Here is a 21,642-nt window from a genome sequence, read left to right on the forward strand (position 1 = left end):
GTTATGACAGTAATCATAAATTACAAGTAAATTTTAATAATTATCTGGTGAAAAACTGGAAGCCTTTATCAGCTGGTTTTGTCTTGGGGGAAACTGAGACTGCAATGAAAACCATTATCAACTGATTTCCCCTTATAGATCATTTTTATTATTCTATTTAAACATCTTATTTTTCTCCTGTAAAAAAAAAATGTAAAGCTGTTATGGGGGTATGGAAGAGCTTTTTGTACCATTAAACCCCTTTGAAAAGAAAGCATATGTAATTCTTTTTTTTAATTTATTTTTTATTTAAATTTATTTATTTTAATTGGAGGCTAATTACTTTGTTAGTAGAGGTTGTTACAGGTCCATTCTAGCTTCTAACATTTATCACTAAATGTCTTTTACTAGTTACCAGATGTAGAATGAGAAGCTTGGAACAAATTAGGAGGAGAAATGGGCCCTCTAAAGAAAGTCTTTCTGATTAGTCAAGGAAACCACGGCAGTGGCATCAGCCTGTGGCGTAGTCACTCATCCATGTTTCTGCCGTGGCAGGGAGTCAACAGGGCTGATTTAAGAGGGAGCATGAAAAATCAGATGGAAGGTTTTCCTCTGAGAAGTTAAAAATAAGCACTTAAAACCATCTTGCTAGAAGAGTTAAAATTTTCAGTTAAGAATATCTTTAAGCCCTTCATAACCTTGGAGCAGTTTTAGATATATGGCTGTTAAGTGACGTCAGTAAATAAATACGTGCATGTGTACACCCACAGCCCCAAATGTATCCATCCGATTGATTTTTGTTGCATGAAGAGATATTTTTTTCTAGTGGTGCTGCTATTATTTAAAATATATTTCAGGGCTCTCTTTTGGATTTATCTTCGGATTCTGAAACATAATCATAAAAAACCCTAGCAGTTGTAAATCTTAATTCTTTGGATAATGAACTTATTTTTTAGGAAGAGCCAGAAGCTATTCAGAGTTAAATGCAGAGGAGTGAAATGGGTATAAGCTGGTTAGTGCCGTTTTGGGTCCAAAATGAGGAATAAATATAAATAATGAGGCATTTTCTTTTCTGACGCATAAACTGCCTCCAGATGAAGAATTTGAGTGGTTTTAAGCGGGAGTAGCATTCTTAGAATAAAGTATACTTTCCCACTATGACATTTGGAAGGATTACATGCAAATGAATGCTTAACCTCGGGGATGAAAAGCAAAACAAATGACATCTATTGTCTCAGTATCATGACACCTTCTGCATAGAGGTATTGCAAAAATTAATATTTGTAAGCTCTGAGCCCCTTTGTTTGGCATGAATAATTGTTATATGTCATAATCATAAAATTATAATGGTACTTGAAGGTCAGGAAAGTGCTTAATGAAAGTTATTAAGATTCAGAAAGTATTAAAATGGTAAGATGGTTGGGGTTATATTATAAATGGTAGTATATCCTTAAGGATATATTTAGGGTGAACAGTATCATTGCTTCTCATGATCATAACTTTGCTAACAACTAAGGCTATTTTCTGAGAGTTCAGTGAGACTTTGTAAGTGATTAAGCTAAACAGAATTTGATTTCAAAATACTAGTCTCAGCTCATTACTGACATAGAGGTTTAAGGATTTTTATGAAGTCAGAAACATTATTATGTTTGATATCAGCTTGTAAAGAATGGTAGTATTTCAAGATAGTGTCAGCTTGCTGGCTTTATAGTTTTATGGACATTTTGGAGTAGAAAATAATCTGATTATATTTTGCATATTGAGTGTCTTCAATGCCATGCTGTATTTTTTGAAGTAAAAATTGTTTAGCTTAGAATTTTGAAGATTTTATTATTAAAGTGGAAAATATTTGATGATCTCTGATTTGAAAAGGAGAACTCAAGACTGTGTGCCTATAGCTATTTTCTCCTACTCATTATTGTACATGTTTATGGCATACAATTTAGTGCCTTAATTATAAGAAAAAAATAAACATATTTTTAGTTTTATAGTTATCTTGATTAATTTTAATAAGTTATTTTCTCAGTGAATAGTCTCAAATTTAGTTAAACATTTACAAATTATTCTAGGGTTGCTTCTAGCTATTCCACAGAAAGACAGATGTCACATGATTTGGTTGCTGTTGGCAGGAAAAGTGAAAAGTTTCATCCAGTGTTTGAACATCTTGACTCAACTCAGAATACTGAAAACAAACCTACAGGAGAATTTGCTCAGCAAATCATAACTATAATCCATCAAGTTAAAGGTTGGTATATTTCGCACATACATTAGGGATAACGCAAAAATAATGTACTGACTTTTCACGAGATATAGGTAAATATCTGATATTGTAATAGTAATTAATATTTCATTATAAGTTAAATCATTAATTAGGAAATCTGTTGAAGAAAGTAGCACATATTAATTCAAGCCAGTTGTTCTTTTTATGTAGTTCCAATAATCTGGTGCTTCAACTCATAATAGATTACAAACTGAAAATTATGAGGTTAGCTGCTGCAAAGGACAGGTGTACTGAGAGCAGAAAGAAACAATACCGATAACCCAGTATAAAGGAGGAAATAACAAAAGCCAGATATGAAACTCAAGAAGCTCGAGAAATCTGGAAGTGTAGGTCATTTGGTCATATTCCTAAAGCCCCCAAGGGTGTTACTGGGACTTTGTGCCATAAGGGTGATGCTAAGTGATCAGTAAAAGACTCCAGTATTATTTGTTATACTTTATGATGTCAGGGAATTGCATAATTAATATTTTAAAGGTTTTCATTGAGTTGTGTTTTGCTTTTGCTTCTGGCCAGTTTCCATTAATTGGAAAATTTAGTCATGTAGAATAACTTTCTTTTTGATGCTGTGTAATTAAGGCAGTTTTGCGTATTATAAGCTAGGATCTTTCATGAATTTCAAAATTTTAATTTTATATTTCTTACTAGATGATTGTGTTGATCTTTCTTACTTTCTTAAAACATTTTGCAAATGAATTATTTTCTCTGCAGCCCTCAAACTATGGCATATATTTACTTTAAAGAATACAGTTTGAAACAGTTCACCTTCTCAATTCCAGCCCCTCTCACCCAAAGGAAGTGTGGTCCTTGGCAAAAAGGAAGCTGGTATTGCAGAAAAACCCAGGAGATTGTCCCAGAACAGGAACAGTACGTTAGGGAAAAGGATTGCTAAAGTAGCTTTCTCATGGGTCAAGTGTATTATCTTACTCTCTATTCTGTTCAAAGCTTGTAGCATAGGCACTTTGAGAATGTCTTCATGAACTTCCGTTAACACTAAGAAAAAGGGAGTTAGGAAGCCTTCTGTGATATGTAACCATAGCATTTAGCATTTGTTCAGAATTTTTTTGATGTTTTAGGGTTGTTTTTGAAATTATTTTTGCTCTAAGTGAACTGTAGAGCTCTATGCCAGCTTTACTTCCCACATATAGTAACAGTGAGGAAGCTCTTACCTTGGAGAAGAAAGGTCCTCTCTCTGAAAAAGCCAATATTTTTTTTTTCACCTCTGGCAAGTAAGCAGGAATGCCAAATAGGAACAGAATCTTTGCATTCATAAATCCATTTACTGTTGCTTGAGCTTGGAAAAAACATGTGAGCACTACACATTAGTCTGTGAAATAAATTTAGGTCCCATATTTTTAAGAGAAAGCAGTTTGGATGTTTTTTTAATAGTCCCTTAGTCCTGTGCTTATTGTATATATAACCTTTTAAGTGGAATCAGTTTTACACTGAGATAAAACTTTTTGTTTCCTTTTGCAGCAAATTATTTTCCACCATCTGAAATAACTCTGCATGAGCGTTTCTCAAAAATTCAAGTTAAAAAAGCTGCAGATGCAAATGAAACTAAGTTGAGCTCGGATCCAGAAATTCACAGGTAATGACTGATTATTGTATGCCCATATAACTCATGGGAATAAGCCTCAGAAAAGATGTGGGAACATGCTGCCTGCCTCTTGGGTTTACTGTAGACTCTAGAACAGCATTTCCTGCCTAAAACAGGACTGACCCAAGTAGGTACTAGGCCAGTGCACGTTGATAGACTAGGTTGTATTAAAGCCATGACTGCTGCTGCTAAGTTGCGAAGCCATGACTAGCATTGTTTAAATGTGCAGGACTTTGAAAATATTTACCTATCTAACTTTGATTCTGCTGTGTCTATAGTAATTGCCTACTGAAGTTATCACTGGAAGAATGAAAGACAGTTGTCGAGCCATTGAAATCATGGGTTGCTTCATGTCCTCAGAAATGACTGTTCTGAGGGCAGCCGGATGAAAACATATGTCTTCTTCTGCTGGCACCTGTCCAAGCAGGTGGTGCGCCCTGTCTTGTGAGCTGAGTTGAATCAATGTTAGAATGCAGTAGATCACCGGAGCCAAGTTTAAGGTTACACAGACTAGTGATTTGAGAACTACTAAGGCTTCACTGTGATGTTGTTTACAGGATATGTGTGTCCTGGGATACTGCCACATAGATGAAAAACCACCTGATAGCAGATTACTTTTTCTTCCTTCAAGACACACCAGCTTTATTTCAAATTCCATTCTGTATTAATGGAATCGAGGTATCAGTGTATAACATAATTATTTAATTGTAATATGCCTTTATTATTTTAGGAGAATAGATATGTCTTTGGCCGAGCTTCAGAGTAAACAAACTATGGTATATGACTCAAAACAGGTAAGTGAATATGGTTTTTGATGGGGGATTATCTTATTGTTGACAAACTAATGGGAAAGGGAACTGGTCATTGGGAGTAAAAAAGGTAAAGTGGGTGAGGAAGGATGATTGAGACCCAGGAATCTGAAATTTACAAAGCTCTCCAAGTGATTCTAGTTTTCAGCCAGGTTGCAAAGAGAACACTGGCAAAAGACAAAAATATTCCCTAAGAGAGACAGTCCCTAAGGATTTTACAGCTTTGTAAGATTGACATAAAATTATAGTGTTTAATATTCATCCCAAAACATCACAGTATAAATCTTGCAGAAAGTATGTTTGATACCTTTTTTCCCCAAAGCAGTCATGTGAGATATATTTTTAAGTTGTATGTGGAATGCATGCAAAAGAACTTAGTTTCATTTGATATTGCCCTTCTTTTTACTGAAGATTATATGAAAGATTCTATGGAGTATGAACTAACAAAATAATGAAAATAATACTTTTTTTTATTGTTCCCACCCCTGCCACCTCTGCCTACCCTCATTTCATTGCTATTAGAAAAACTATCTTAACTAGCCAAGGGGGAAGAAAACTGGCTCTTGTTTTAGAAGAAGTATATCAAGTTCTAAAAAACCTGCTAATTATTCATTGAGAGTGAAGAGTTTTTTAGAGATTTTAATAAATACATTTATGATAAAATATATAAATAATTTTTTTCACATGTATGGTTACAATTTTACTGAATTTATAGAGATAGGTTAGTTTATTGAATCAATGATATTTTCAGGAAATTTCTGTTAATCAAAATACTATAATAAACTTATAGGAAATTTGAGGATTTTTTTAAATTACCTTTAATTCACTTAACACAAAGTATTATTTGATTGTCTTTCCTTGCAGTCTTATGTCTGAAATTTTAACATGGTCACTGTCACAGTACATACAATTTTGGATGCTTTTTCTTTTTACATAAGCTATAATAACATTCCTTTTATGTAAAGTCTCTCAACTCCCAATGACCTTTTTATAATTGAGACTTTGCAAGTTTTAGTAAACTTTTCAGTGTTTTTCCATGTTTACTTCCACATAGTCTATATCATCATAATTTAAGTGGTTGTACTTTATTCCTATGACAAATTTGCCATAAATTTTTCTTCCCTTCTCCTTTAAAATTTTTTCACACTCAAGTTACTTTCATTTTTTTGTTATTTTTTAAATAAAACATTTTGAATATACTTGGATAGATAGACTTTTCTTTGGTATAGAGGCCCAGAATTCGGATTCCTGGTTCAGTGTTATGAACTCTGCTGACTGTGTTTTGTCAATTGTGTCTCAAAATACTTCTATCTGTTTATACTACTATTAACAAGATGAGTACAAGATAACTTATTTAGGACTTTAACTTAGGGTTCTTGTTCAATACGGTCTTTGTGCAACTAACAGTAATGTGAATGGTTTGTCTTCTGTCAAAATTCCTCAGACTCTGGTCAAAATAATAGATCCAAGTGACCTACGACATGACATTGAAAGAAGGAGAAAAGAACGGTTACAGAATGAAGATGAGCACATTTTTCACATAGCTAGTGCTGCAGAGAGGTAATCAGTAGATGAAAAACATCCTTTTATCAGAGAGCTTTTGGTTTTAGCATATTTTCCAATTTTGTGTGTGTGATGGTAATTTTCACTTTAGTGTAGGAATTTAATCCTTCAAATCCATGTCATATGTTTATTAAAATGTTTCAGAGTTATTCAGTGGTCATCATGTGCTATTTCACTGAAACAATAAAAATTATGGGGTAGGTGAGTATTTGAGGTCTTTGTGATCTAGAGAGAAGTGTAGTAGCTTTTTTAATATCAGCAGGAGCAAATACCAGCAAATATATGGACTATTTGGCTCAAGCCGATTGAAACTCTGACACATTCTGCCTTTTAGATTCTGGTATTCTTTGAATATTGCAAGATTTCCTGAGGTTATTGCTATCCTCTTTCAGAACTCTTCATGGATGTCTGTCCATGAAGCAGAGGCAGGTGTAGTAGATAATGCAGAGGAGACCTGGGTTTGAATCCTACCTCTGCCAGTTTATAAACTGTTTGCTCTTGGGCAAACTTGCTTAGTTTTTGGAGCCTGTTCCTCTATAAAGTGAGAATAACCAATTTATGTTGGACAGGTTAGAAATATCACATGAACTAACACATGTGATGTACTTAATGCCATGAGTGGCACATTGACTGTCAGTAGATCCTTGTTTTTCGTTCCCCACCCTGTACCTCTTTTTAGGGCTTCTGAGTGTTCTAGAGTGGTCGCAGTTAATCTCTAGTTCTGAAAACTATGTAGAACTCATGGCAACTCTGGGACCCCATATGATTATGTGGTGTAATTGAACAGGACAAAATTTCCAGTTCACTCAAGGGTCCTTAAGTTATTTAGATCTCCCAGAAAGTGGGAATGTGTGAATAGAAAAGGCTGGTGCTAATTCTATTTCCACAGTCCTTAGTTTCAAAAATTAATATATTTGACTAGACTTTTAAGTCATGTCTATGGGTAACTAGGTCAAGATACTAGAGCTTGTTTAAAACTGGAATTGATACTGACAGTAAGTTTGGGATTAATTAAAAGATAGCAAAACTGCATGTTGAGGCATATGAAATAATTGAAAATAAAATAGTTAAAATCTTGTCTCTTGGTGGGTGATCTCCCGTTTCCTATATGACATGGCATGACTGCTCTTTAGTGACACAAGCTCTGTCATGCTATTCTTGACTCAGCAAGTGCAAGAAACTCAGGGTACCAAGAAAAAAGGGTTTTAAAACAGATTTTAGATAATCAACGTACTATAAAGACCATGTGAGGCTTTAGAATATATCTTTATCCTTTGAGGTGATGAAGAACTTGAGCAATGGAGTTTTACCTGAGTTCAATACCTGGCTTTGTAGATAACCTAGCTGTGTGACTCACCTTGGACAAGTTACTTAATCTCTGTTTTCTTAAGCTGTAAAATAGAGATAAGAATTATACTTACCTCATGGTGGTGGTGAAGATGAAGTAAAGTGATGCATGTAAGCTGCAGAGTAGTTAGTCAGCATTAAGTATTATTAATGTTAGCTTTGAGGATAGCATTGTGTGCAAAAATGTCTTCTGGCAAGTTGTCTTTTGCTGGATCTGTTGAGCTGTTTTATTTGTATTAGATGGCTAGTGTGTCTTGGTGGAGCCATGAGAATTTTTTTTTAGATATTACTTACCATAAAAGTCACCCTTTCAAAGTGAACAATTCAGTACTTTTTAGTATAATCACAAAGTTGTGCAACTGTCACCACTATCTAATTTCAAAACATTTTCATCACCCCCAGAAGAAACCCTGTACAATTAGTTGTCACTCCCTATTTCTTTGTCCTTCCAGCCCCTGACAGCCACTAATCTACTTTCTGTGTGTATGGATTTGCCTATTCTTGACATAATTGCAGTTATATAATATGTGTCCTTTTGTGACTGGCTTCTTTCATGTAGTACAATGTTTTTTATGTTTCTCCATGTTGAGCGTGGACTTCCCTGGTGACTCAGTGGTAAAGAATCCACCTGCAGTGCAGGAGCCGCAGGTTTGATCCCTGGGTTGGAAAAATCCCCTGGAGGAGGGCATGGTAACCCACTCCAGTATTCTTGCCTGGAGAATTCCATGGACAGAGGAGCCTGGCAGGCTATCGTCCATAGGGTCACAAAAGAGTCGGACACAACTGAAGTGACTGAACACACACACACACACACACACACACACACACACACACACACACACATTGAGCATAAATAATCCTTTTCTGGCTGAGTAATGTTCCATTGTATGTATTCACCACATGTTTATCCATTCACTGGTTGATGATTATTTGGATTGTTTCCGCTTTCTGACTTTTGTAAATTACGGTGCTGGAACATTTGTATGCAAGTTTTAGTGTGGACATAGGTTTTCACTTCTGTATATACCTAGGATTGGATTTGCTGGTTCATATCATTACTGTGTTTAACTTTTTGATGAACTGCCAGTCTATTTCCATAGTGGGTGCACCATTTTACATTCTCACTATCAAGGTGTGAGGGTTCCATTTTCAATACATCCTCACCAACAGCTGTTATTGTTCATCTTTTAAATAAGATAATATAGAACCTTTAATCTCTCATTTTATCCTAATTCAATTTCCTTGTTAACATAAGAAAAACTTTTTATTTTATCCTTTTATAGAAATTCAGTTTATTGAAATTGACCTCACTAATATTTTTCTATAAACCTTTTTAATCAAGTCAGTGTATAGGTTTCCATAGAAATTTAGAAGAAATGAAATATTACAAAATTATAAGTCATAGGATATAACTGTTTCTCTCCTATGCAGTTTTTTTTTCCCTTAAAAGTTGTATGTAGGCTGTGTGTCTGTGTTTGCTCACCACTGTATCCCCACTGCCCTGGGCTCAGTTCATATTTGTTGAATGAAAGATTTTCCAAAGGTGTAGACAGGACAGAGACACTGAAATCATAATGCATTTAGATCTGGATCACTTTTTATTCCCTGATACCTTAAAGTCTTTCCCAAGCAAGCCTCACATCAGGGCATTCTGTCTCATCTCTAAGACCCTGGTGTTCTCTGTCTTTTCCTACTTCCAACTGGCTTCTTACCCTAAAGTCTCTATGTCTCCTTCTGACACACTATTTCTCCCACTTGTCACCAGCATTAATAAGTTCCCTACAGTGTCACTGAGGTGCTGTGTTAGAGGGGCGTGGTATGTGTGTGATAATGCAGCTTCTAAATATTATCAGTAGACTTCAAGAGAACATCAAACTGCCTAGATTTTCTTTTTATCTAGGCGGGTTTTAGAAAACATCAGTTTTTATTTTTGCTATTGTAACAGTCTGTATCTACTGAACTAGAGTTAACTTTGTAAAGATCTTTTATGCATATATTCAACAAATATTTATATATTAATGTCTATGTTCTAGTCACTGTTCTGAGCACTGACTTAGAACACTGAATTTTGACTGTTTTAAGTATAAGATTCATTGGAATTAAGTACATTCACAGTGTTGTGCAGCCAACACCTCCAGAACTTTTTAATCTTCTCCAACAGAAACTCAATACAAATTAAACAGTGACACCCTATCCCCCCAACTCCTAGCCCCTCATGCCTGTATTGACATCGCTATGAATGTGCCTATTTTGAATACTTCATACATATATAAATAGAATCATGCAATAATTTTACCTTTCAGTCTGACTTATTTCACATGGCATAATGTTTTCATCCATGTTGTATCATGTGCCAGTATTTCATTAAAATAATTTATTCCTTTATAAGGCTGGATAATATTCCATTGTATGGATATGCCACATTTTATTTTTTGATGAACATGTGTCTGTCTTTTGGCTATTGTAAACCATGCTGCTGTGAAGATTGGTATTATCATATTTTTGATTATAGCCATCCTAGTGGGTTTTAGGTAGTACTTGTGGTTTCGACTTGCATTTCCCTGATGACTAATGTTGTCAAACATTTTTTTCACGTGCTTTTGTGTGTGTCTTCTTTGAAGAAATATCTATTCAAATCCTTTGCCCATCTCTAACGGAGAAGGCAGTGGCACCCCACTCCAGTACTCTTGCCTGGAAAATCCCATGGACAGAGGAGCCTGGTAGGCTGCAGTCCATGGGGTCACTGAGGGTCGGACACGACTGAGCGACTTCACTTTCACTTTTCACTTTCATGCATTGGAGAAGGAAATGGCAACCCACTCCAGTGTTCTTGCCTGGAGAATCCCAGGGATGGGGGAGCCTGGTGGGCTGCCGTCTATGGGGTCACACAGAGTCGGACACGACTGAAGTGACTTAGCAGCAGCAGCCCATCTCTAAACTGGATTATCGTATTTTTATTATTGAGGAGTAAATTCTTTTTATATTCTGGGTAGTACCCCTTTATCACATACATGCTTTGTAAAGAGGATTTTTTAAAGTCCATTGTTTTGTTTAAAGTAGTAGTAGTAGTACAGGTATGATTACTGTTAATATTTAGTACATTTCCTGTCATTTTTTTTCTGGGCATATACATGTATATTTTAAATAAGTGAAATTATCCTCAGTATTTTACTTCGCCCCTTGCTCTTGACTTACTATCATATCGTGAGCATTTTGACAGAATATAAGGTTTCTTGACATTTTCAAAAATCCTATGTGGCTATTTCATGTCAGGTTCCAGGATCAGAGCTGGGACTATAAAACAAGCTATTGGCAGTGTCTCCTCTGAAGAAATTGTACCTTGCTTGGTGAGAAGGCACATCAGTAGTTACAAACACAAATGATACTTGTGAAGACCCCAAAGTGCTGTATGTGCACAGAGCAGGGACCCCTAGTCCACTGCAGAGGGGACTGGGAAAGCCTTCTTGGAACAGGTTCAAGTGGGGCTCACTCTTGAGTTTGATCTGAGTTGGAAGGAAATTGCAGCAGAGGAACCGGATGGGCCAGCGTGTAGAGGCAGATGATTTTGTGGTGTGTTCCAGGGGCCGCGTGGAGCTGATGTTCCCACAGTTTGGTGTGGGTGTTGGGGAGGTTAGGATGAAGCAGCTGGCCGAGGCAGCAAGGGTGTGACCGGAAGGGCCTTGGTGGTCAGTGAGGGAAGTGTGGATTTTGTCCTTGTGTCAGTGGGGTCCTGTAGCAGAGCTGCAGTGAGGCCGAGGCTGTGAGCTCTCTGTTTGCCACAGAGCAGGAAGGGTCTGAGGAGCACTGTGGGAGAGGCAGGATGTGACAGAAAGAGAACCCCTTGAAGGCTCTGGGAATGAGGCAGGGTCAGAGGAGAAGCCAGGGAAGGACCTCCCTCCTGGGTAGAGCTGGTCAGGAATAACCCTTGGGAGCCTCCAGAACTCACTTCAAAAGGAGAGGGGAGCCAGAGTACAGAGGCCGCAGCTCTACCAGTGAGAAGGCCCAAGTTGCTCACCCGCCTCTTCTCTGGAACTTTAGCCACTGAGTCTGTTGGCCCAGGGGGGGCTGTCCACTGCTGCCAAAGGCTCAAGAGCCGTGACTATCTTCCCTCAGAAAACATACAGTCTGTGTATGATTTCAAGAGTTCCAGCCCTAGGAAGCCTGTCCTTGGATTCCAAATTAAGAACCCTGGTCCTCAGAATACTATTTTCCCCTGTTGCTAACTTCCAACTTGGCTAAATAATGTTCATAGAAAAATGAAGAAATGAGGGGTTTAGCCCTCGTAACTATTATTTGTAATTTTAGTAGTGATAAATAATTGAGGTTTTTTTTTTGTTGTTGTTGTTTTTTACTGTCGTGCTGGTTTGTTTCCAAAGGGTGTAATTTGATTTCTCTTGTTTATTTGTTGGATAAACATAAACTAATAAAAGATTCTTATTTTCTCTTTCATTTTATTAGGAGTGATCAGCATTCCAGTTTTTCAAGGTCGAAGGATACTCATGTTGATGAATTCCAAAAACCTACATCTTTTGAAAAATCAAATTTTAGAAAATTTATTCAGAAACCTTGCTCAGTAAGATTGTATTCCCAACTTTTTTATTTTTGTATGTTCCATTTTCCTTCTCACATGTATCTTTAGGTACATGGACCACCAATGTTTTTCATGTTTGTAATTGTTTATTAATAAGTGTTATGATTCTGTTGTTCAGTGTTAAGATTCTGTTAAGGCTTATAGTTATTATGACCAAAGAAATGATCATCTCATTTGATTTAGCAGGATTTTACTGCATGTATTATAGAACTAGGTTTCTTAAATTTTTTGTAACAATTTTATTAAGGCTTATTTTACATACCATTAAATTCACCCAGGGAAGGTATACAATTTAATGATCTTTTATTAATTTACCAATATGTGTGCCATCACCATAATCCAGTTTTAGAACATTTTCATCACCCTCATTAGATCCCTCAAACCTGTTTATTTATTCCTTGTTCCCACCCCCAGCTAACAACTAATCTACTTTCTGTTTTTAAAAATATGCTTTTTCAAAGGGCACCTCACAGAATGGCAGCTGCCTTCCATAAGAGCAAGCAGGTGACAGCTAGAAAGATGGAAGCAGTGTCTATTTGTAACCTAATCTCAGAAGTGATATCCCATCACTTCGACCATACTCCATTTGTAAGAAGCAAGTCACTAGACAGAGCCCATATTCAAAGGCAGTAGCATAGGGGCCTGGATACTGGACTGTGGGGATGATTTAGAGCCTCATCAGAAGCCGCCTGATACAGTCTTCCCACTGGTCCCTTCATGTACAGAATACGCCTCCTCCCTCTCAAGGTCCCCCACAGTCTCATCTCATTACATGTGTCTTTTTGCACTTATTCAAATATATAGACTTAGTATAAACTCAAGATGACTACTAGGAAAAGGATTTTATATGACTTTTCTTGAACTGGGGAGAGAAATAAAGATGTGAAAGAGGAAAATTTGTGAAAAGTAGACTCCATAGCAAATGGAATAAATAGAAGGTTATAAGGTATTGATTTTGGAAAAAGAAATCCATCTTCAGAATGGGCCCATCTTCTATGTTACCATCAAAGGCTTCAGGTTCTTTGTAGTTACAGTCTTAATACTCTGCCTTCTGGAGAGGGAAATGGCAACCACTCTAGTATTCTTGCCTGGGAAATCCCATGGACAGAGGAATCTGGTAGGCTACAGTCCATGGTGTTGCGAAAGAGTCAGACACAACTCAGTGACTAAACAACAACAACTATAAACATTAAAGCAACTCCTAAAATAAAACAAAAAATGTATTGATAATAAGTGGAAAAATAGAGAATATAAAAATCACACACACACACACACACACACTCTGCTTTCTGATACTTTCTTAGTCATGGCAGGAGCATCTACTTAAAGCAGGAGCCTGAGTCAGCAACACCTGCCTCGTACAACATTGAGAATTTATGTTCTTGGTCAGTGGGAACTTTAGCAATTCCTGAGTTTGTTTCTCTTCTGGGTGCCTTGAGTAAATACTAGATTTACAGTCCCCTTTTCTAAAAGTCACAGACTGTGTTAATGCAAAAGTGTGTATTTTGTTAACGATTCTCACATTCATGAATTAAACTAGTCCTTCACAAACTAGCATAGGTTACATGAAGGAAGATGTGTGTATGTTCATACAGCTAAGCTACATGTTCTGTGTTTTTAATCCCATGCATTTAAAAATGTATATTTTGGGGGCCTTCCTGGCTGTCCAGTGATTAAGACTGCACTTCCAGTGTAGGGGGGTGCGGGTTCGATCCCTGGTCAGGGAACTAAGATCTCACAGGCCATGGGGCACAGCCAAAAAAAAAATTGTGTATTTTTTGAATGTTGAACTTTTAAAAATAAAATTTAAAATATATTAACCCATACTAATAACTTTTTTCATGCAGAGTGATACTATGCAGAGAAAAGATGTCATTACTCACAGACCATTTGTTGAGGAAAACAATCAAAATACAAGAGGCTTTAGAAGACCTTTTAAGGTAGAGTGCTATTTTCCATCTAATTCCTGCTTTAGGTTTTAGCTTTAGAACATAATGTTCTAAGTGTTAGTAAATTAAAAGCTCTTTATGTGATTTTTGAAGTAATAGCTTTAGTATTTCTGGATTATAGTTAACTGTAATCAGTTTAATGATGACCCCTTTCCTCAGAATTTGATTTTCAAATATATTTTACCAGTGGAACCCTTTTTCAAATATTATATGGAAACTCAAATACATAAAACAGATCTAGATGGAGTGGCTCTAGGTGGAGAGGCAGACAAGATCCTGCCCCTTTACCTCTAAGATGTAATTGCGTAGTTATAGAACCTTCTCCAGGATTCACCGATTAAGAAACCTTGCCCTTAGACATACAACCCTCACAGGTCTTCCAGATCATCAGAGAAAGTCTCTGGTCCCACATGCTTTGTTAAAACATATTTCATCACATTACAATTACTTGTACAGCTATGTCTGATGTCAGTGTTACTTTTAATCAACTGACATGTTTGTTTTTCTAGAACAATTCATGCCTCAAACATGGAATAAGAATTACAGTGCAAAGTATTATATTTCTCTCTCCTTGCTTTCAGAAGTTGGGGTGCTTTTAAAATCCATTTTGACTGAATTTTGATAAATGCTTTTTTCATATTTTTTCCACTCAACAGTGTCTCTTTCCCCTCCCCTGAAAAAGAAAAGAACCTGAGGTTTTTTTGGTGAAAGTAGCAGGCAGTTTGGCTAGAGTAGTTAGCTCACTAGGAGGAAGTTAGTATGACCAGAAAGGTAATATAAATGATCTCCAGACCATAGACTAGGAGTGTACTTGAGTGATCTTCTGTTAATACCTTGGCTTCCTAAGTCAAAATTTCTAGATGTCAAAAAATTTTTTTCAGTGGGAGTAACACAATTTGTAGCCATTGCCTAGATAAAATTTTTAACTAATGGTTCATGTACCTAAAAGCATGTGTGACATTAGGTTTTCAAAAATAAAAAATAGGGGACTTCACTGGTGGCCTAGTGGCTAAGACTCCATGCTCCCAATGCAGGGGACCCGAGTTCAATCCCTGGTCAGGGACCTAGATCCCACATGCTGCAACTAAGAGTTCTCATGCCACAACTAAAGATTCCGCATGCTGCAACTAAAAAGATCCCACATGCCATAATTAAAAGAACCTGCTTGCCAGCAACAAAGAGTGAAGATCCCGTATGCTGCGACTAAGACCCAGCACAGCCAAATAAATAAATATTAAAAGATAATAGCTAGGACCATAGAATATATAAACATGTTTCATACCATCTTTTAATCTGTTGAGCAATGAGGTATAAAACTAAAAATGTAATGTCTGCATAACTCAGAGACAGTGTAGGAAGACTTTCAGATTTAAGTGTTTCCTACATGTTGCACTTCTCATTGGTAATATGTACTTGATTGTAGTAATTCTTCTAAGACTTGTAAGATCTATTTCCTGTTATCCATTCTCCTTAAGGGAAAATTCTTTAACATTAAAAGGAGATGAAATAATCCTTCCTAAGAAAAGGAGCTATTTCATTAAAATTTACTTTTTACATAAATTGGACTAATTCAGAGTCAGATAGTAATTACCTTATTAGATATGTAAAAATGGGAATGTAAATCACAAGATTAGCTCTGATGTATCAAGTTATAATTCTGTTTCACCTGAAATTGTTTGTAGCCTTAAAAAAATAATAGGCCTGGTATAAATACTTTTTAATAAACTATTCTTCATTATGCATAATGTACCCATTTGTGAAATCATCACAGAAAGAGGAATCTACTTAGTTTTAAAAATTACTCCTTTGTAAGATACCAGTTGTATATTTCCCACATGAGACATACAAATACTCATTGTCCTCTATGTCTGTTGTAATACTGGACAGTATACAGGCCAGGAAATGTCTTGTTAAGTATAGCTCTTATCTTGGAAATATGTGCAATAGTGGGATTTTTATGGTAAAGAAAGATTGACTCAAAATTACTGACAAGGATAAAGTTAAGAAGAGTTTTTGATTCTCAAATAGATGTTGATACTTCCTCCACCCATTTGGGATTTGATATATTTCACTATGAATCAGAACAATAATTCTGAAGTTTTTAAAGTTGTGTTTTTCTTAGTATGATAAATTTCAAGAATTTAAAAATTTAACTTAGTAGTTTAAAATATTCATTTTATATAAAATATTTTTAAAATTATTACTACAAAATGAACTAAGAAGCTAATTTGAGGAAAACATACTTTATTACTATCATTAACCTTTTCCCTTTAAATACCTGTAATACCTAGAATTAAGGGCAGCCAAAGTTCCAGACCTTTTGCCCTTTCTTATACTAACAAAGTAGATTTGGAAGCTGTAGTTTTAACATTTAATTATTTTTTTCCTTTACAGACCAACTTTAGAGGTGGCAGATTTCATTTCCAACATAAATCAGACCTAGTACAGAAGAGCTTGTACATTCAGGCTAAATATCAGCGTTTACGGTTCGCTGGTCCAAGGGGATTTGTCACTAATAAATTCAGAGAAAGATTACTGAGGGGAAAAAAGGTTAGTTGGATTATTATCATTTAAAAATGTTGAGTGACTTTAGAACTCCTAAAGTATCTATGTTTAATAGATAAATTCAGGTTTTTAAATTAAATTTTGACCTAAGAAGCAGCCTACATATCAAAGTTTTTATTGCATGATAGTTGAAGAAAAACTTAAAGGAATAATGGTAAAAGATTTGTGAGACCACTTAATTTTAAAATGCCTTGGCTGTTATACCTCAAATACTTTAAATATGCCAGCTGTTTGAACAGTTTAGAATTTCTGTCCTATGGTTAATCTTTGAAATGGAAATTTGGGTAAAGACTTAGTGTCTGAATCATTTTAGCCTAATACAATGTAAATTTTCTAAGTACCAAAAAATATTGAATTGACTACATAAAAATGGCACATAATTACAAAATACACTAACTTTTCTTTTTTCCCCATTCATTTGTTTTTTGTGATAAAATACATATAACAAAATTTGCCATTTTAACCATTTTTATACAATTCAGTGGCACTACTTATATTCACAGCACTGTGCAACCATCATTACTATATGCTAACTCTTACTATTAATAAAAAGTTTCACTACTTGATGATTTGGATTGTGTACTCTTTAGTTGTGGATTGATTTTATTTAAACTTGCCATGTTGGCATTTGAAAATGCAGCATGCTGCTGCTGCTAAGTCGCTTCAGTCGTGTCCGACTCTGTGTGACCCCATAGACGGCAGCCCGCCAGGCTCCCCCATCCCTGGGATTCTCCAGGCAAGAACACTGGAGTGGGTTGCCATTTCCTTCTCCAATGCATGAAAGTGAAAAGTGAAAGTGAAGTCGCTAAGTCTTGTCCAACTCTTCACGACCCCATGGACTGCAGCCTACCAGGCTCCTCTGTCCATGGGATTTTCCAGGCAAGAGTACTGGAGTGGGGTGCCCAATATAAAAATAACTTTTGCAAATATTTGAAATGAGAACAATAGCATTTTACTGTTATGTGAGGCATGTTTGTCAATTTTTGACTCATTTTTGTTAATTATTTGGGGCTAATATTTTCTTTTGAGAAGTAGATGTATATCTAATGTTACTATCAAATAATCTAGTTGTAGCTTTATAAATTTTCTAACCTTCAGTGTTCCCATAAATATTCATGCTGGTAAAGCCTTTACACTGAGCTTACTTAGTGATTTTAGTAAAACTTATTTTTCAAAATAAGTAGACCAGTAGAATGGAGTTAACAATTGTTTTTTTATTGAAGTTTTCGAGTTGAATAGAATATCTTCTGTAACTTCTCCCACCCTTCAATTTTAACTGACAACCTTAAAAGAAGTTTTTAATTTCACTATGTCTGTCACTCTTAGTGTTATGAAAGCTGTCTCTTGTTTAAAAATGTGAGAGTGACTGAAGTCATTTTCCCCTTTCATACACTTCCCATATGTTGGATCAAGGTGCTGCTTCTCTTCCTGTCTCATGTGACAAGTTTCTTTGCAGCAGATCTTCTAGGCATGCGTCCCCAGTCAAAGGTGGCAGCCTGGCTATTCTCAGGGAAGCTGGTCATTGATCCCCACTCGAGAAGGAAGGCTGAGGCAAGCCTTTTCCTCAATTGCAAGGTTGGGTTTCATGTACATAGCATGTGTTTGTCTTTTGTTAGCTCTGTGCAGAACTTTGAGTGTTAGCTTCAATTAGCTCCATTTTTACCTGTGTTTTTTAGATGATTTTGGGCTCCTGAGTGCTCACTTGACTGTTTGCCTCAGCCTGCAGTGTCTGTATGCTCAGTGAACTTGCCCCATTTCCTCATCCTTTTCTTTGCCTCAGCTTGTTTCACTCCTGCTGGCCACCCTGTTCTTCCAGACCACATTGCCTGCCAGCTTTACTTAATAGCCTGTAGAAACCAGATATCAAGCCTTCATCTTAGGACATAACAAGTTTGTCCTGGAAAGAGCCACAACCTGCTATGGGTCTCCAATCTCTAGGTCTTAGGCTTTTTGTATTATCTAGGATATAGCGGTTGTAGTTAGGGTCTCAGGCAGATCGTGGCTTTACCTTCTTCTTGCATTTCACTGCCAACTGAGTGCTTTAGAAGTTGTCCCCATACACTAGATTTTTTAATAAAACAGTGTCTACTACTCTTTTTCTCGGGCCTACCATTCTGGATACTACTTCAAAGATGTTTGTTTAGTAGCTACTTTGACATGAGCTTTTCTAGCCTGGCTACTGTCAATGCCTGCAAGTCATAGCCAGACTTTGTATCGATTTTTGTTTGAACTTACATCCACCTCTCTGAGCATGGCATGAAATCAAGCACCCTACTATTAGCATCCTTCTTGACAGTTGGGCTCCACACTCTCCTGAACTTTAGGGAAAGGAATGAGGCATCACAAACTGCTCTGTTTCTGTCAGGGTCTGAACTAAGGTACTTAAGACTAACTTCACCTTAGGGATGTCCCAGTAGTATAGTGCTACTCTAGAATCCCACTCCATAGTACCAACTGGTAGTTTAGACCTAGTCTTCTATTTTACCTTGACTTTCATGCCCTACAGAAAAAAAGTGAAGTCCTGGAGTCTTTGGTTTCTTCCAGTGTTGCTTCATCCCAAGCTTTAGCATTGGGGGTGAGGGGGGCGGACTTTGAAGCTCCTGCCCTGGAGAGAAACCTTAGTCCAGGCAGCATCTGTACCCTGCTTTGGCTTTTTTGACCTACTAAGCAGTTCATTATTTTCATTATTAGACCACCAGCTAGGTTAAGGATGCTTGGTTAATTAATTAATCTAGGTGTCCTGGAGCTTCTTGATTCTGAAATTAGATATGATCCAATGTGTTCACATATGCCTCAAAGTCCACCAGGAAGGTTTACAGTGATCTTGTCTGGATTTCTCACTTTCCGACCATGTTGAATTGTCGAGGCTGATCATTCATAGCTTGACGTTCTTATCATGTTCATCTGTAGTACAGTCTGGTTACTGTGCCATCAGACATGTGCTTCTTGTGTCCAGTACCAAACAGTTTCAGGGAGGAGTAGGGGAGATCCTTGATGTGCTCCTAATATATTTTGTCCATTTACCAGAACTGTCATGGCTTCCCTAAACTACTTTAGCTTCCTAGCTGCCTACAAAGTAGTAAGATTCCAAGGCAGTGTTAGGAACATGCAAAACTAAAATGCTTCCTCCTCATTCATCATGCACTTGTCATATTAACCCAATTCTGGCACCCAAATTCCATTTTATTATGTTTCCTTCATCTTGGATTCTGTGCTTAGGCTAGAAGATGAGGAGATAGGAGAAGTGTCTGTTACCCCCTGGAAAGAGACTTTTATCCACTGTCATTCATAAGTGCCCCCATGAAATATTCTCTGCTCATCATAGAAAGTTTCCAGAAACTCTTGAGGGTCTGTCTGACTATGTACCAGACTAGGACGGAGAAGCTATTCAGAATTCATGAAGCCCCCTCTGGGAACATTGCCTCTGAAAAACTGCATTTGGTCAGGAAAACATGCAGCTCCTCAGCGTCCTAGACTCCAGGAGTCCCCAGGTACCTGTCAGCTCAGTGCCTACCAGAGCTCTTCTGAAAGTGGATAGGAAGAGGGGAAGGAGAGAGCAGAAAGAAACACTGTGGGGAGGAAGCTAGAGACTGGGATTCATGGCTTTTGGGGTTGGAAAAAAACACAGGGGTCATGAGGTACAAAGAGCAGGAACCAAGATCAGATGAATCAACAAGAACCTATTATGCTCCTGCTGTATCCCTCGAGTTGAAGGATGCTGGAGCACAAAAGAAGTAATGATTGTGATGGTTGCACAACTCTGTGAATACACTAAAAACCATTGATTGTATTTTTAAATGGGTGAACTATATGGTATGTGAATTATATCTCAAGATGTTAAAAATAAAATCACACTTGCTCTTCTCCCCAGACCACTGATTTCTCCTCAGGGTCCGTAGCTCTCACAGCTAGCCAGCCAGGCTAGAAACTTGTCCTCCTCACCCTCCTAATTCTTTGATTACAATTGTCCCAGGTATTCCTATTTAACTCATCTATTGTTCCAATTCACTGCATGTCACTCCACTCTGTGGATGTCTTATTTATTTCAGTGTTTTTCAAACTTCTTTTGCTTACATACCCTAAAAGTACAAAAAATTATCTACCTCCCTGTACATTTTTAGGTTGGTATCTAATACGTTTTTATCATAATTTTAATTTGTTATATAGGATATAATTTATGGCATATTATAAATAGAGAATCTTAAGTAAAATTGTTACATCATCATTTTAAATCTCTTTGGTGAACCTGCACACCACAGGAATTCGATAACTAGCATCCATTTTTTAAAATACGCAGACTTTTTTTTACCTTGAATTTGGATCCCATTTGCCCCATAGACTTTTAACTTTGAAAGTCTTTTAGTGCTCAGCAAATAAAATTTGACAGATAATATTAATAGATTTCTATGACTATTAGTTTGGATTGAATTAATAATATAGTTGATCACAATATTATAAATATATTACAGATTTTGTTAAGTAGTGATTAAACAAAAGTTTTATTGGAAATGCATTTCTCTTTTCAATTAGTTTGTGTGTTCATAGATAAATATTACTTATTACTAGTAGAGTGTATAGGATAATATTGTTCCATTATCGATTCTAATGTATTTTTTCTTTTTGTAGATATAAGTCCTGAGAAACCTTGTTTATAGGATTGTATAGATGGAAATGAAAGGACTTTTATTATAGCAGTGCCACTCAGTTCTTTGGACTCACTCTCAATTATAGGCCAGAAAATCACTTAGTGATCTGTCATCAAAAAGTATTTGAATATTCTTTTACTGACAGGTTGATTTTGTCCTCCTACAATTAAAATAAGGCAAAAAAAATGGAAAGCATCTGACTTGCAGAAGTATGATCTTTATTACTAGCTACTAGGGTTGATTCTGGAGAAGGCAATGGCAACCCACTCCAGTACTCTTGGCTGGAAAATCCCATGGGCAGAGGAGCCTGGTAGA

The 21,642-nt window shown here is 36.6% G+C and overlaps 1 protein-coding gene across 13 annotated transcripts in view; it reads left to right on the plus strand.

The window, feature by feature from the left end:
• Nucleotides 1-21,642, plus strand: part of BCLAF3 (BCLAF1 and THRAP3 family member 3) — a 52,086-nt gene that overhangs the window by 24,981 nt on the left and 5,463 nt on the right. For 8 of the 13 annotated variants that reach the window (XM_061407982.1, XM_061407980.1, XM_061407975.1 and 5 more), the window contains 7 exons: nt 2,049-2,224; nt 3,734-3,848; nt 4,588-4,651; nt 6,111-6,226; nt 12,035-12,149; nt 14,015-14,107; nt 16,511-16,666. In XM_061407982.1, coding sequence (XP_061263966.1) covers nt 2,049-2,224; nt 3,734-3,848; nt 4,588-4,651; nt 6,111-6,226; nt 12,035-12,149; nt 14,015-14,107; nt 16,511-16,666 — 835 coding nt within the window. Of the gene's footprint in view, nt 1-2,048; nt 2,225-3,733; nt 3,849-4,587; nt 4,652-6,110; nt 6,227-12,034; nt 12,150-14,014; nt 14,108-16,510; nt 16,667-18,137; nt 18,257-21,642 lie in introns of all 13 variants that reach the window. The other 5 variants (XM_061407983.1, XM_061407984.1, XR_009734756.1 and 2 more) reach the window with 4 other exon arrangements.

The sequence above is a fragment of the Bos javanicus genome, chromosome X (assembly GCF_032452875.1).
Source record: "Bos javanicus breed banteng chromosome X, ARS-OSU_banteng_1.0, whole genome shotgun sequence".
Taxonomy (NCBI): domain Eukaryota; kingdom Metazoa; phylum Chordata; class Mammalia; order Artiodactyla; family Bovidae; genus Bos; species Bos javanicus.